This window comes from Papaver somniferum, chromosome 9 (genome assembly GCF_003573695.1).
Source record: "Papaver somniferum cultivar HN1 chromosome 9, ASM357369v1, whole genome shotgun sequence".
Lineage (NCBI taxonomy): Eukaryota > Viridiplantae > Streptophyta > Magnoliopsida > Ranunculales > Papaveraceae > Papaver > Papaver somniferum.
In genome coordinates this window covers 121,773,788-121,791,317 of record NC_039366.1, presented here as the reverse complement: position 1 = coordinate 121,791,317, position 17,530 = coordinate 121,773,788, and the positions used below count along the sequence as shown (strand labels likewise).

The window sequence follows — 17,530 nt, the reverse complement described above, 5'->3', positions numbered from 1 at the left end:
GAGCTCATAAGGGATTTTGACCAAAACACCCTTATTTCACAATTTTGAGTATTTTCAAAGAAGAAGGCCCTAATACAGCCAGAGACCGACCAAATCCTCCTCCACTCATTCCAACTGCCTCATACATGTAATACTATGATCTATAGATGTTCAAAGAAGAATGAGGTTGAAATAGAACTCAGAAAACCAGAATTTCAGAAAACATAAAGGAAATTTAGCTCAAACAGGAAAGTTTGAGTTCATAATTTCCAAAAGCAGGACCAGACACGTGCCTCTCTCCCTATCTCAAGTCGTGAACACGCCAGGGAAATCTCATGGTATCTCTCATGCCAAGTAAAATCAAGCTCATAATTATTTTTGACGAAAATACCCTTAAGTTTCAAATGTAGGTATTTTCTCCGAAAAAGGGTGTCTGATTGGTACAAAGAATCGAGCAAGCTCTCATCACACAAGATGTCATTCGTATAAGGGTAGGACACGCCTCCAAATCATATTCAGCATACCTTCTTAATCTGAATGCAGTATAAAAGAAAACTAGGGTTTAGGCAAAATACAAGTCTGAATTCAGAACTTCTCTGAGACAAAGATTCTAAAGTCTCAAAAATGGAGTCCAGATTTTATCTTCATGTCTCACCAACCTCACGGCTATCCAAGGATTCGTTCAGGTCCCTCTTCCTAAAAAAGTCATGTAGAGAGTCGAAGCTCAATATTTAGCCAAAAAAGAACGATTAGAGTTTTGATCAAGTAAACCCTAATTTGGGAATCTTTCTCAAATTCAAGGTCCTAGATCCTCCCCTACATGATTAAAGGAAAGGAGGCAATTATTTCATCATCACGGTCAAGATCTCTCCTGCACAACAACATCCCATGTGTATCTGGAATACCATTCATACCACACAAGCGCACCTCAAGTCTCCGATGACGAAATTAGGGTCGTGACAGAGAATTCTATCAAAAATATTTTTTTATTGCTTCACTGGAGGTCCCAGTTACTTCTCGCACACACCGTTAACATCATACAAAGGAGGATCTTCACTCACACTTGCTCTTCTCTCATATGCGGCTCACAGACAGATATAATTAGAGTTGTACCAAAGGAAAACTCCAGAGTCAAGAGTTTGAATCGAGTAAGGAAGTATTTGATTTTAAAGGGAATTTCTATACGGTAAAGACTTATCCTCACAAAGAGAGGTTAGTTCCAGCAAAAGCACACCTGATTCAATGGTTGTATACTGTCGGGTTTTGTAATCAAACTAGGAGAGCTATGTTTTAACGATGCAACCTGTTATTTTGGTACAAGTAAAGTCTAGGAACTAAATTAGGGTTTCTACACCCTTTGGACTAAATTCTCACTGTTAATAAATCCCCGAGAAGTCTTAGAGATCAGAGAAAGCTAAGTACCACCTGTATCACTACACCACGACTTCTTTAAAGTACAAGCTCAAGTCAAAGAGAACATGCAAGGATATATTCAACAATCCAACAACTAGTTCACCGCTAGTAAATCGTTCTTCAATTCCCTTCAAAAATATGAACTTTATGCAGCAGGAAAGACTGTTTCAGCAAATCCTAATTCAAATTGTTGGCGTATTTCAAAGCATAATTTCAAGCCATTATTAACTTATGACCAAGTTTCAACTCTATCAAGGTATTTTCTTCAATCTCAAAGAACCGGGGACTGAGCCCCATCTCTCTTTCCTATGGGGGACTGCCGAATAAGAAGGTACCATATGCACACACAACTTCATACACAAGATTCACGTAAAAAAACTCCCGCACATCCAGCATTTGGCGCAAGGTGGATCTTCCAATTAGACAACGAGATACGCCATGACTTTCAGTTTTCATCAGCTCAAGATATTGTCTCCGTTCTACAATCCTAGACCAAGTTTCTTTCACATAGAACCTAACATAACCAGATGATCAGAACTCTTCCAGATTCTCACTAATGGTTATAATAGCCACAGTCAGCTTCACGGCTCATATCATCACAACATTTGTCGACACAATCAAGCGCAAAGCTGAAAATTAGGGTTTTAATCAGATAATCCCTAATTGTAAATTTACACGCCCAAGGCATGGATTTCACGATGACAAGATTACAACACTCGGATAAACACTGCACAACATAAATATTCACGATAAATTCCAAGTCTATAGTTGATTTCATGTTCAAAGCGAAGACTAAGCATCAATTCGGGGACTCTGCAAGTCTAAAAGAACGGGAGGATCGTAATATCGTATCAATGATTTGTTACCATCTATCAACTCATTATATAACAATCAAGGTTCTACTCTAAGTAGAGGACTTAATGTAGATGGTGAAATTTGGATAAGGGGAAAAAGTGTCATTTCAAAACTATAGACAAAATTCAACTCTCACGGGAGAGATTAAGTCCTTGGTCCCTAAGGCACTCATAACCACGATTTCTATTATACGTCCCCGCGAGACACTGTTGGTCGTGATTCCGTGACTCCTAGCGCACATCCTCAATGAGATACTGCTGGTCACGTAGGTTCTGTAGAGCGAAAAACGTCACGATAGACTTATGAACCAGAACAGCCATAATTCCAGCATGTCTTCGCGAGACGCAGCTGATTGTGATGTCATGATTCCTAGTATACATCCTCGACAAGATACTGCTGGTCATATAGGCTCGGTAGATGCGTAAAAACGTCACCGGCGGATTATGACTCAGAGCGGAGACATACATGTCTCTTGTAAGCACGACTCACCCTATTTGAGATCAAGGACTGATTCCTAGTACATCATCGCGAGATACACTGGTCATGTCTACTCTAGGCTCTGACTCGACTTACTGAGGCTTATGAATAATTCCTAGTACATCCCCGCGAGATACACTAGTTATTCTGCCACCGGGCACTTTCGAAATACTTCTCGAACATCCTTTCGAGATACGCTGGTCTTGTCGGCCCCATCATATAGACACATTTGATTCCTAGCACATCCCTGCAAGATACGTTGGCCAAAGACAAGTGAGCCAAAGTCTCGCACATACATTAATCGGGTGCACAAAGCCCTTTCTATCTCTTCAGGAAGAATCCTAGATGACCACAGAGAGATTCAGATTCGTCAATAAAATCTTCATAGAGGTTTGGATCCATCTGCAAAATCTTAGAGAGATTGACATCTCTCCGCGAAATCCCGGAGAGATTAATATCTCTCCCAAAATCCCGGAGAGATTCACACCTCTCCACAAAATCTTAGAGAGATTCACATCTCTTCTCAAAATCCCGGAGAGATTCACATCTCTCTGCAAAATCCCGGAGAGATTCACATCTCTACACAAAATCTCAAAGAGATTCATATCTCTTTTCGAAATCCCGGAGAGATTCACATTTCTTCGCAAAATCCCATTGAGATTTAAATCTCTCGGGAAATCTTAGACAGAGCCAAATATTCCCCATAATAGGCACACGCCTTACCTACGACTCAAGCATATTTCTTAGCCTCTCAAACACACTCACGACTAGTAAATTGAGCCTGAACTATACATGTCTATCCAAAAACGTGGATAAGCTCTCTTGAGCTCTGCATGCTTAACAAAGGTACCTACAAGCAGTAATACGGTCTCCACATGACATATGTGACCGGAAATGGAGAGAGCGAGCTCAACCTCATCTCCTCTCACACTCTCCACACAAATTATGAGGCATCCCATGCCTTTTCACGTGACTCATCCTAGTCATTCTTACAAATCAGAGAATATCTCTATCTTGGCCAACTCGGCTAAAGAGAACATTTTTCTCTCTCAACACATCATCACAAAGGCTGACTTAGCTTCACACAAATAGGGGGGATATCAATTAGGGTTTTGGTCTGGCGGTCTACGACACGTGTGAGAAATACCCGGCCTATTTCTCACCGCAAAAGAGATTAAAGGCGGTGGAATAATGAAATAAAACCAATCTGGTTTATCTCTATATATTCCCGAAGAGACGTGAGAAGTGCTCCGCACGACAACCAATCCCTATCTTCACCGACCTGAGATTAGAGATTTCAGCTATAAATAGGTCCTCTATTTCTCCAAGCCATCACATCTTTCTCATAACCTCTTAGAGCAATTCTTCTTCAAACCCTATAATTCTCTGATCTCTTTCTTCATCTGCTTTCTTCCCTAATACCAACCCTAACCTCTCATGTGACTAAAGAAGCCTTTGAACGACCACTATGCGTGGTTTAGGCGAAGATTGTTCGTGCTCAACCTCCCGTAACTCATTTTCATAAACCCTAGAATCCCATTTTAGCCTCTCAACGATTTTAGGCAACTTCAAGGCTGATCTAGTGGCCTTGATAAAATCAAGATGTTGGAAGAGGACTTGAAAAACTTCAATACTAGCTCGAACAAATTAACCTAAATGCTATGAGCAAGTAAAAATCATTGTGATACACGAGAATTGAAATGAATAGATGCTCCAAGTACTAGAAAAGAGATAGAATTGGTCAAGGCTAGTGATTCTTCTCAACCAATGGCTTCTACTGAAGTCAAAAGCGAAAAACCTTCACCAACAGTTAATGTTCGAAAAGAAAAGTCTATCAACCTCCAAAGCAGGCACACACACATACAGGTAAGAACATTCCTTATGTTTGTTATTTTTGTGGAAATAAAGGTCATCTGCAAAGGGGATGTCTGTTTCGCATAAGGACAAAGAAACTTCACAATGTTCTTGTTTGGGCATCACAAGAAGTGATCGAACCTAGATTATATGTTAAGGCTAATCCCCTTGATATTATAGGTTTTAAACATCCAACCTTTAGGCAAAAGAATTAAGGTTGTGAGAAACCTAACTTTGCCTATAAACGTCATACAAAGCCTTTTCACAATCTTCATGATTATCAAAAAGATAACTTTGTAAAGACGAAGATAAGATCCGATGCTCCAAATTGGAGAAATATTAACTTGCAAAAGAAAATTCAATCCAATTCTCTTCCGAGAAATCTTGAAGAGAATAATGGAAAGAAGATTTTGGTTGTATATTCTTCCTTGATACTTAGAGTTTCATACACATAACTTCGCATGTTATGTTTTCAATCTAAAAGACTTGAAAGTAACACATATAGAAATGAAAACAAGTCAAGTATTGTAATACTAACCTCGAATAGAAGAATGATGTGTTCGTTGATGTCGATACATCTTCAGTTTCTTCAGTATAACACGAGTTTGTCTCACCATTTCTAGACTTCTTAATCTAACCTAACAATGACATACCAACGTTTGGCGGGTTCAACCGAGCAATGATCTAACACCATTAGTTCTCTCTATTTATTGTGAAATATGTTTATTTTCGTTTGTGAAACATTGCTTCTCTTTTCTTCCCCAATGCTTGTTGAGATCGTCTCTACTACGATGCGTAATAACAAGAAAAATGTCGGTTATCAAATCCTTCTGAAACCATGGAAACTTCATCAATTTCTCTTTATAGTTTCAGCAATACTTTTCTCCAGAGGTATGCATGATTTTCTTCTTCTACTGGTGTTGGATAACTCTTTCGGCCATCAATTCAATCCATCACCCCGTAATTAGTACTATCAGTTGAGGTTTCTTGTCGAGATGTTTGCTTGATTTTTGGCAGCTAAATTCAATTCTATGAAATTTCGATTTATAAAAATATAAGACAATCTTATAGATAATTATCTTGCTATTTTGCTACTTTTGCTCAACTTATGGTCTCACTGGTGGTTAGAAACCCTTCCTTCATGTATTTTTCACCACTTTGGTGCCAACAACTTGTATTTCTATGTTTTTTTTCTCCTCATAACAAAAAAGGAAAAAAAATCAGCAAACAACCAAAAACGTACATGTGATGAAAAATAACTACGATGATAAAACTTTACGTCAGTTATTTTTCCAGTGAAAAATTAGTAGAAACACTGTAGACAGGGCTTCTTAGTTTAACTTTAGGTTTGACTGCAGTCAAGGACGAACTCATAAATTTACTTTGAGAAGGGTTATATTCTCAAGTTTGTGTTAGGCGGTCGAAGACTGCCGATTTTATTTTTGGAGCTTGTCTGTAAGAAGAATTCAGCCATATAAACACTAGTGTAATGCATAACTATCTCGAAGTCCATAAATTTTTCTAGTTGAGCATCAATTATAATATTTTCCACAATTTCTAAAAGAAAACGTATTAATCAAAATCAAAACAATTGTTTGAGTTTGCACTTGAATCAACTTGGAAAATATACCACTAAAAACTTTACAAGGTTCTAATATTGTCGACCAATGGCAGCAGCAAATGAAGAAAACTAAAACTCTCATTTATTTCAAGTGTTTATTAGCTGGTGGGTTTGGTTACAAGTGGCCTAATATATATTATTAAGCTGCCGGGCGAAGTTCAAAAATTCACGTAAGTATACTAAAAAGTTTTTAGCCTCAGTTAGCCGCTTGCTAGGTCCGTCTCTGAACACAGTAAAACAAACACTAGATTCCTGAAAAGAGTATATAGCTAAGCTAAATCTTGAGAAAGATCAACAAGGTAGGCAAGAATTCTCCTTTGAACAAGTTAGATTTCAAGTAGGCAACTACTCTTTTTTGAAAGTGAGCTAATAAGACATAAAAATATAGATAAATTGCCAGGATGCAAAAGGTGAATCCGGGTCTAAACCAATCGTCAATCAAATGTGCTACCTGACACTTGTTCCAAACTTCCAATCCCGCAAGTTCCCAGTTATACATCATTGTGACAAACAATTGTAGGAGCACACAAGTAGTTTCAAAATGTATGCAATCTTTAAAAAACTTGCAACAATTTTATCGCATTAGAGAAAAAAATGTTGGAGATTTCGCAAAATTAGTCAGCCGATGATAGAATCAAAGAAAACTACTTCTGTCTCTCTCAAAATTCCTAAAAAAAACCATTAATAAAAAATATTTTGCTGATTTTTACTGTTTCTGTGTAGTGTAGAGCAAGAATCTCCAGGACTACAACTCCCCCACACACCACCATTAAGGCAGCTTTGACAAATACACACGTCTTCTCTTATTAAAACTCACATATTTATTTCTATAAGTTAATATATAAAAACAGAAAAAAAGATTCGTATGAGATTTGACGCAAAAGACTTGCCCACATTATAGGTCTTTAGAAAAAGTAAATAACAACCGGGTAGGTAACTTTCAGAAATTAAAATTCACAGAGAAATTGGGTGAAACAAGAGAGCAGAGAAAGAAAATTGAATGCAAACATATTTTTGGAATTGAAGTTGGTGTAGTTAGTGAAAGCACAGTTGATGCAGAATTACAGAACCAACAGGATTCAGGGTTCGCATTAAATTCAGTTTTTAGTACTCAGAGAGATAGAGAGTGAAAAGAGGGAGAGAGATAAAAGGTTAGTTGCAACTGTATTTCACTGCTTAGTTGGTTTTACCTTGTTCAGAATTATATACTACTACTATATCCATCTTCTTCATAAAGTTATTGTTTCCCACTTCTTTCAACACTCTTCCAGAAATCTTCCATGGGGATTTTGGATCTGGGTTTTCTTAATTTTTGATTTCTGTTTCTGGGTTTCCTTTGTTTTTTGTTTTTCAATTGGTGGGGTTAAACTTACACCTTTTCAACTGAATTTAGGGTTTCAGTTGGTCAAAATTGAGATTTTTATGGATGGTTGTTGAATTTTAGTTGCAGGTTTAGTGGGTTGTTGTTGCAAGGTATCTAGAATTCAAGGGTTTCTTTTTCTCTCTTTCTTCTGATTAAAAAGTGTAAAGAGGAGAAGAAGAATCTCTTGGTAGTTTAATTGGTTTGAATATCTTTTTGTTGGTTTAAAGTAAAGTCTTCCTCTGAATATCTCAAGTTTTCCCACTCCAAATTTTGATTTTTGATTAAAGCACATTCCTTTTGCTTTGCATTGTTTTGGGACCATTGAGGGGTTTGAATGATTTTCAAACAAGTGAGTGGTTTTTCATTTGCATTTTCATTATTATCTTTGAAGTTTTGAGGAGGAAGAAGAAGATGCATCCATGCATTTTTCAATATGGAAGAAAATATCTCACTGTGCTGCAAGAATACTAGACAAGAAGCAGAAAACAAAGAAGAATAAGAAATCTCAAATTAATAGAGATGGAGAGAACAAGCTTAGGGAAGCATTGGAAGAAGCTTCAGAAGATGGGTCTCTTGTTAAGTCAAAAGTCATTGTGGATCAAGAATCAGCCTCTAACCAAGCTGGGAATAACAACATAGTAAGATCAAGATCATTAGCTAGACTTGAAACTCAAAATGAATTTCTTAGAGCTACATCTCTTGCGGCTGAACAAACATTCGAGACCGGGGACTCATTACCTAATCTTCATGAATGTTTCTCAAAGTTTCTTACAATGTACCCAAAGTTTCAATCTTCTGAGAAAATTGATCAGTTGAGGTCTGATGAGTATGGGCATCTTTCAGAATCTGGTTATAAGGTATGTCTTGATTACTGTGGATTTGGGTTGTTTTCGTATCTTCAAAGTCTTCAATATTGGGATTCGAGTTCATTTAGTCTATCTGAGATAACTGCAAATTTGGGTAATCATGCTTTATATGGTGGTGCTGAAAGTGGCACTTGTGAGTATGATATAAAATCTAGGATCATGGATTACTTGAACATACCTGAAAGTGAATATGGCCTTGTTTTTACTGTTAGTAGAGGTTCTGCTTTTAAATTGTTAGCCGAATCATATCCATTTCAAACGAACAAGAAACTGTTAACCATGTTTGATTATGAGAGCCAGTCTGTCAATTGGATGGCTCAGAGTGCTAAAGAGAAGGGTGCAAAGGTTTACAGTGCTTGGTTTAATTGGCCAAACATGAAACCGTGTGCCCAAGAGCTACGGAAGCGAATGTCCAACAAGAAGAGGAGGAAAAAGGATTCCGCAACTGGTCTTTTTGTGTTCCCTGTTCAGTCCAGAGTTACCGGGGCTAAGTATTCTTATCAGTGGATGGCATTGGCACAGCAGAACAATTGGCATGTTTTACTGGATGCCGGGTCTTTAGGTCCCAAGGATATGGACTCGCTTGGGTTGTCATTGTTTCGGCCAGATTTTATCATCACTTCATTTTACCGAGTATTTGGATCTGATCCAACTGGATTTGGTTGTCTTCTTATAAAGAAATCTGTGATGGCAAGTTTGCGGAACCAAAGTGGAAGTGCTGGTTCTGGAATGGTAAGAATTGTCCCAGTCTTCCCGCAGTATTTGAGCGACTCCATCGATGGCTTGGATGGTTTGAGAGGAAGGGAGGATGATGGAATCACTGCTGATGAAGAAATGATGCCAGAAACCCACAAAGGGTCGCAGTTGCCTGCTTTTTCTGGTGTGTTTACTTCTGGTCAGGTAAGTGATGTCTTTGAAGCTGAGATGGAACACGACGACAGTTCTGACAGAGATGGGGCAAGCACAATATTTGAAGAAACTGAGAGTATTTCAATAGGTGATATGATGAGGAGTCCAGCTTTCAGCGAAGATGGGTCTTCAGACAACTCTTTGTGGATTGATTTGGGTCATAGTCCTTTTGGATCTGATCATTCTGAGACTTTGGGAAAATCAAAACTGGATTCTCCATTACCTCCTCCATGGTTTAGCAGCAGGAAACACCATAACCGAATCTCCCCCAAACCTATCTATGACGACAAGCGGCTAAACCTTGGAGCACATGAAGACGGAGTCCTCTCTTTTGATGCAGCTGTTTTATCTGTCTCACAGGAACTGGACCATCTCAAGGAAATTCCTGAGGAGGAACAATATGCAGAAACAGATTCAGTTTTTAAAAAGAGCATAAAGGATGCAAATGAGCATTTCAGTGAGATTCAGGAAGAACCCACAATCAGAGAGTCAACATCTGGGTCTAAGTCCAATACTGCTCTAAATCAATTAGCCAATAATGGAAAGGGGTCAATCTCTGAGATACGCCAAGAAAAAGAAAGTGCAATAAAAAGAGAAACAGAAGGTGAATTTAGGCTTTTGGGAAGGAGAGATAACAAATTTGCTGGTGGGGGTAGATTTTTCGGCGTGGAGGATAATGAACGTGCTATAAGCTTCGGCCAAAGGGTATCTTTTAGAGTGGATGAAAACCAGAAAGAACGTCTGAGCAATACGTTGGAGTCAGGAGAAGTTTCTGGGATCTTTGATGATGATTCAGTAATTGACGAAGAAGAATATGAGGATGAGCAAGAGTGGGCTAGAAGAGAGCCTGAGATAATATGTCGGCATCTTGATCATGTTGATATGCTGGGCCTTAATAAAACATCTCTCAGATTGCGTTATTTGATCAATTGGCTTGTTACTTCGTTGCTGCAGTTGAGGTTTCCTGGTTCAGATGAGAACTTGGGCACTCCTCTTGTCCAGATATATGGCCCTAAGATCAAATACGAAAGGGGTGCAGCTGTAGCATTCAATGTGACAGATGGTAGTGGTGCACTGGTTCACCCTGAAAGTGTTCAAAGACTGGGCGAGCAAAATAACATCTCTCTAGGTATTGGTTTTCTTAGTCATATTCAGGTCGACGATCCAAAACAACGTGCAAATGGGGGACATGGGAAGGAAAAGGCATTTGCTCGGGTTGAAGTGGTGACAGCATCTCTCAGCTTTCTCACAAATTTTGAAGATGTGTATAAGATGTGGGCTTTCATTGCAAAGTTTCTTAATCCAACTTTCATTGAATGTGAAGAACTATCCAGTGTTCCAGAAGGTTCAGAAACATAATATTTTTGAGGTCGGTAGTATGTGCATTTTGTTTCTACGGTTAGGAAGTTTGTTATTATTTTTCTTCTTGTGCAGTTTGTTCCATTTCTGCTTACTCCACGAGAGAATTATAACGTCAGTTGACTAATTTGTTCATTTTTATTTAATTTTTTCCTCGTTCCTTTCAAATGCATTTTTCCTCATTTCCTTCTATTCTTTGTCCTGTTTGACTAGAAAATTGCTTCCCCTCTGATATGTTCAAGTGACGTTACTGATTTGTATATTTCATGTGATTGAGAAATTTAGTTGCTGTGTCACCTGTGCAATTTGTAGAACTTCTGTTTGAACTATGATTGGTCCTGCTGCAGCTGACCAGGTATATGCTCTGGCTAGTTAGCAAAATTATGACCATTATCTTAATGTATATTCTGACCTTAGGAATGTATTAGTATAATGTGATTGGTAACAGAATGGAATTCTTATGAGAAAGGAAATGAACTTTATTACTTACAGAAAACAGATTATTCTTCTCAGCAAGAACTTCTGTTGCAATGTTGTTGGGGATAAGGGCTATGGACCTATGGTCCATGGATGTCAATGAAAACTACCTGGGCATTAAAATTCTTCAACCAGCTCATATGTGCAGTACCTATATCGAGAAGATGGAGACTAAACTAGCTGGGTGGAAGTGACATTCTCTGTCTCGCGTGGGAAGAATGCAGTTGATAAGATCGGTTCTTGCTCTCATCCCTGTCTACTTCATGGCAACATCAATGATTCCTGTGCAGGTCGAGACTTGATCAAACAATCTGAAATTTTTGGTGTTGGCACAACTCTTGGCATCTTTACTGCATAAATTGGGATTGGTTTCTAAAGAGCAAAGACAAGGGCGGATTTGATATACAGTCACTAGAACAACTTAACAAGGTATGGTTGCAAAATTAGGTTGGCGACTCATCAATGGCAGATATACTCCATGGGTTCAGCTGTTAATGCGAAGTGTCTTCGTAATGGCTCCTTACAGGAAGCTAATGAGGCAGCTGCTTAATCAAGCCTATGGAAGGCCACACTGTCCGTTAGGAATGAGTCAAGGGAAGGATGTTTTTGGAAGACGGAAAAGAAGGTAACATTTGGCAAGACCCGTGGATACCTGCTATCAGTTCCCGTAGGCCTGAATCAGACAATCTGCACCAATCTCAAGTGTCATCAGTTAACGAGCTAATGGTCTGTAGTGGCAGTGGTGCTCTGAGTTGGAACTTAGCTCTCAAAACTCTATTTTGAGTTGGCAGTAATACTGCAGTTGATGCTATTCAGGCAGGGGGCGAGGGACAAACTAGTATGGAAGTACACGCACACCTACTGGAGAAATCAGCTCGGAATCCTTTCAGAAATAACTGGAGGATGATCGTGGTCAGTCTTCTTCTAGCTCCAGTAATCCTTTCCTGTGGAAAAAGCTTTGGCAGGTTGAAAGCTAGCTGAGTTTGAAGAACAAGTACGGGACCTTTTGCTATGGTGCAAACACTTTATGGGGAATCTGGAAAAGTAGAAACTTGAATATTTCGAGGATAAAAAATTAAAAATCCATTGGTGCAGGAAGTTATTTGTGAGTCAATCTCATTGTTCAAGGAGTAGTTTAAACATGAAGAAGGTGAGCAAGTTATTCCTTCAACAACTACCGAACCCTCTGGAAGTTGACATTGTAAAGATAAATTGATGGAGTTCAGGATTATAAGGCCTCTGCTGCTGTGATAGCCAATTTTCAGGCTGCAACATCCAGTCAATCTGACCCACTTATAGCTGAGACACAAGGTGTGATCTTAGCGTTCAAGTTTACCCAGAGAATGTAGCTCGACAAGATCATTATTGAAGATAACTGCCGTCAACTAGTTCTCTTTTGTTTTTCTGTTAGTTTGCTAAATCTTGTATTGCTTGGTATCATAAAAAGAATTACATGAGGATTTAATTGCAAAGCCGTCAAATATCTCTGGAAACATTGTAAGAAGAGATCTCACAACAGAATTTGATTATTTAGATTGTTACTAATTGTCTCTCTCATTTGTTCTTTGCATCTTGTCCTCCGAACCGTCTCTGTCTTTGCTGGAATGAATGCAGTGCCTTCGCTAGTTCTTTCTCACCAAAATCAGGCCACAGTGATTCATCAAAGTAAAATTCAGTGTAAGCTAACTGCCATATCAAGAAACTACTTATCCTAAGTTCACCACTAGTCCGGATAAGTAAATCAGGGTACGGAAAATCAGTACATTTTGTTTGTAATTCTTGACATATTACGGTTTCGTCTACGTCTTCTGGTTTGATTAAACCATCTTTTACCTTGTGAGAAATGCTCTGACATGCTTGCACAATGTCGTTCCTTCCACCATAGTTAATTGCCAATATCAGATGAAGTCTTGGGTTGTTTTTGGTTGTTTCCGTTACCTTTGTTACCCATTTTTGTACTGACTGGGGGAGTTTTCTTGATTCCCCGATAACGGAAACTCGAACGCCATGCCTGTTACAAAGGAATTTCTAACATTAGCATACAGATCCTTAAAAGTGCATTTCTTTTCCGGAACATAAACTACCTCATGAAATTCTCTTGCTCTTCCCTAAGCGTTCTTTCCATCAACTTCATTAAGAAAGTCGACCTCCATCTGAAAATAACAATCAAGTCAATTAGGAAGCGAGAAATCGAGTGTGCATAAGAGAAATCAGCTAGAAAGGGAAAGAGATGACTGACTTGAGGCCGAACCCAATTTTCAGTAGAGAAAGCATACACCGTCAAGACCTTAATACCCCATTTACTACATAATGGAACAAGTTTCATAAGACTCCGAGCTCCAGCGCTGTGGCCTGCCATGGATGGCAATCCTTTATTTTTCGCCCATCTCCGGTTTCCATCCATGATGATTGCAACATGTTTTGGAAGAAGTTCACGGCTCAGACCACTCGGCAATCCGCTGTCGTCCAAGGATTTTCCAATGAGAAATTTTCTGTTTAGTCCTAGAGCCCGACCCGGGATTACTGTGTGGTCCAGCGGGATAAACAAATTATCCACTGGTCCAAAAATGTTTAAAAACAGTGGCAATTACCTTTATACCCATAACACGGGATTATTTCAGTTCCTTTTTCTTTTTTCTTCTTCTCAGTTTTCAGTTTCTTCTCTCTCAGTTCTCTCCCTTCTTTCAAATTCAGTTACCGAAATTTGAAATCAATTACAGGAAAACGAAATCGATAAAGGTCATCAACAACAATTAACGAAATTTGAAATCGAAAATCTATCAACAACAGTTACAGAAAACCTAATTTTCAGACATAATTTTCATTTCATTCAATTGAAGAGAGAAATGGTATTGAATAGAAAAATTAAGAGGACAATTACAGAAGAAATTACAGAAGAAATTACAGAAGAAAACACTTCTCCAGCAAAAAGAAGAAGAAAAAACGATGATGACTCACCAACAACAAACCCCGAAGAAACACCCCATGATGTTACTCCTTCACCAATAACAAGAAGTAGGAGTAAAGTTGTTACTCCTTCACCAACAAAGAGGAAGAAACATATCGATCAGAAAATAGGTAAGTTGTTGTCGTTTTTCTTTTTCATTTCTATGCTCAATGGAATCACTAGATATTTGTATGTAGTGTCTGATATACATATTTTCATATGTTGTATATGTATTTTGAGACAACATATTGACATGCAGTGTGTGATTCATATGTTTTTTGTTCAATAGAAACACAACATCTCTGTGAGTCATATGTTTTACATGTTTTTCATCTGTTGTGTATGTAATTTGACACAACATATTGACATGCAATGTGTGATTCATATGTTTTTTGTTCAATAGAAACACAACATCTCCGTGAGTCATATGTTTTACATGTTTTTCATCTGTTGTGTATGTAATTTGACACAACATATTGACACGCAGTGTGTGATTCATATGTTTTATATCTGTACTACATATCAATATGTTGTCTGCAATTTGTAGTTATTGATATGTAATGATTCAAATTGATATGTGTGCTACATATTATTATCTGCCTGTAATATGTAATGTGTACAAAAATTTTGGTTTACAAAAACAACAAAAACCAAAGGAAAGAAAGCAGCTGCTGCTCCTGAAGCAAAAAGCAAAAGAAAAACAGCAGCGGCAACTATTAAAGCAAAAGGAAAAACAACGACAAAGGATGCTACTCCTTCACCACCAGCAAAGGGGAACAAAGCACTTGTCCTGAGAGCTGCTACTCCTTCTCCAAAAGGAAAGGGAAAAGAAAAAAGAGGGAAAGCAAAAGCGCTCCTGAAAGAAGGTTTGTAATGTTAAAACTGAAGATAATTCAATCTTAAAATTACCAGTATGTAGTTATAAAATTGTGGTTCATATGTAGTTATCAGTATGTAGTTATAAAATTACCAGTATGTTGTGGTATTTGATATGTAGTTGTTTCATGTTCATGGTAGATACATTAACTACATATTTGATATGGTGTAGGGGAAGAGAAGGGGAAGAAAGCAGTTGCCTTCAGAGCTGCTACTCCTTCACCAAAAGCAAAAGGGGGGAAAGCAAATGTAGAAGGTATGTAGTACAACTACATATAAGAACAAAAGCGTATGAATAATATGTATCCTTAATAACATATGTTTATGAGTATGTAATGATGCATTGTTGTGCTTGTTTTTGGTATTAAGTGTTTTTACATTTTTATTGTATCAAAGCAGATACATATGCCATACGTACTATTACAAATCGATATATAGTTAAAATAATACGTAGTGGTATCTACTATTATATATCAATATGTAGAGGTAAATACTTGTACTCTCATAATATATTACTTATTAATATGTAGAGGTAAATACTTATACTCTCATAACATATTACATATAAATATGTAGAGGTAGATACTTATATTCTCGTATGTACTGCTAATAATATGTAGTTTCAATACTTGGTAGATATTACAACTACATATTGATGATGTAACTACATATTTGATATACCATATTGATATGTACTGTATTAGTTTTTGGTTCTTGTTATTGTGTAGGTGCTAATAAGCGTAAGAAAGGAGCTGGAAAACCACGAAGTTTATACCGTGGCGGTTTCAGGGGCTTGTGGGGGCTTGCGAAGACTATTAGGACCACTAAGAAGGCTATTGCGAAGTCCACTGAAAACCTTGAGTTGAGTGAGTTGCAGCTGAAGATGATTTCTGAAGCATCATTCGGTAACTTGTTCCTAATGTTCTGGTACACAAGATTTGAGTTGGAACATTGGTTGAAGATTGAAGATGCAATGACGAAAATGTTACGCTGTTACGTTAGGGGTCAAGATCCAAACAAGCTTAGATTTGTCTTTAAAAGGCATGGCCAACCGAATGAGCTAGTATCCACACCAGAAGAAATGGCACTTATTTATGGGATGCCGAGAATTCCAAATAGGGAATATCTTGATTATAGGCTTACCCAAGTCAATAAAAAGAGTGGATGGCGTGAAACAGAATTTTTCAAAAGGACTTTTCCTACTGATATGAAAGCTGGTGATAAAGTGACTAGGCCAATGATTGTGAAGGCCATCTTGAATATCCTTAAACGAACACCAATTAATCTGAAAATGAAGAAGTCTGATGAAGAGTCTCTGCAAAGCGTGGGTGATCAATCAAATGAAGATTCTGAAGAAGACGAGGAAGACGAGGAAGATGTCGAAGATCTTGTTAGGCTTATCTGCTTGTATATGTGCACTTCATTATTTTTCGCTACAAGTGATGCAAACGCTTTAACTGAAAAATCTATTGGTTTCGTTCTTGATCTTGAGAAGGCTAAGAATATTTCATGGCCTGACCTCATCCATTCTCATTTAGAGAAAGAGCTGAATGAAAACGTTGAATCCGTAGAACGCACAAATGGTTGTGCTATTTATTTGTTGGTAAGAATCTATTTATTTGTTTATTCTACTTCAAAATGTTTTTGTTTTATGTGTTTTCTACATTTTGATAGTATATCTAATACTGCATATCAATATTTTGCAGCCATGGTTTGCGGAGCATACCCATTTGGTGGCGCCCGAGGATATAGTGACAGAACCTGCAAGAATGTATGTGCCAAGAGTGTCTAGGTGGAATCATACAAAGATATGTGCTGAGTTCCTAAAGGATATTGATCTTTCTGAGTATCAGGTAAACTTGCCTTACATATTTTGTCATAATAAAAATATATATTGATAAGTACACGTAGTTCGACATATTGATATGTAATAATTAGCATATCAATATGTAGTAGTTATTAGCATATCAATGCTGCTTAGGTACAGTGTAGAAACTTCAATTTCCCATTTCTTTTCTTCATTTCAATTTCATGAATCATGATCAACTAGGGCTTCTACTTTCTTCTCACAAACCCTAGTTCCTTTTCTTCTCTTCTCCATATGTGTTTCCTCATACGACTGATCTTAATCTAGCCATCCAGGTAATCTTCTAAATACAAACAATTAAATTTGCTCTGTTTTGATCATATTATCTGTTTTCATTTTACATTTACTATTCATCTTCATCATACTACATAGAAATGGCTCCTAGAAAAAAGAAAACCAAAACTACATCAAGTTCGCTCTACCTAAATCATGCTTATAAGAAAACCCATGATTTTTTTTACTCAGATAAGAATGTAATCTCTGAGAGATACATAGATTATTAGTTATTAGCATATCAATTTGTGGTGATACATATTGATATGTAGTTATTAGCATATCAATATGTAGTTCTCCCTGGTAATATCTAATATGTAGTTGCTTCTTTACATTTATTTGATTTGTACCAGTTCCATGTTGATTTCAAAGATGAGATAACACACGAAGAAAG

At 37.6% G+C, this 17,530-nt stretch overlaps 1 protein-coding gene and 1 pseudogene across 1 annotated transcript; one reads left to right on the top strand and one right to left on the bottom strand.

The window, feature by feature from the left end:
• The first annotated feature begins 7,127 nt into the window (after window positions 1-7,127).
• LOC113308465 lies at window positions 7,128-12,714 on the top strand. The gene is made up of 2 exons (XM_026556932.1): window positions 7,128-11,602; window positions 11,700-12,714. Exon 1 carries the CDS (start codon window positions 7,982-7,984, stop codon window positions 10,694-10,696), a length of 2,715 nt encoding a protein of 904 aa, XP_026412717.1. The 5' UTR covers window positions 7,128-7,981; the 3' UTR covers window positions 10,697-11,602; window positions 11,700-12,714.
• Window positions 12,715-12,727: 13 nt separating this feature from the next.
• LOC113312514 lies at window positions 12,728-13,776 on the bottom strand (annotated as a pseudogene).
• Between the last annotated feature and the right edge of the window lie 3,754 nt (window positions 13,777-17,530).

Bases quoted from the DNA above. Each gene is read 5' to 3' on its own strand.
- LOC113308465 (XM_026556932.1), top strand. From the start codon at position 7,982: ATGCATTTTTCAATATGGAAGAAAATATCTCACTGTGCTGCAAGAATA.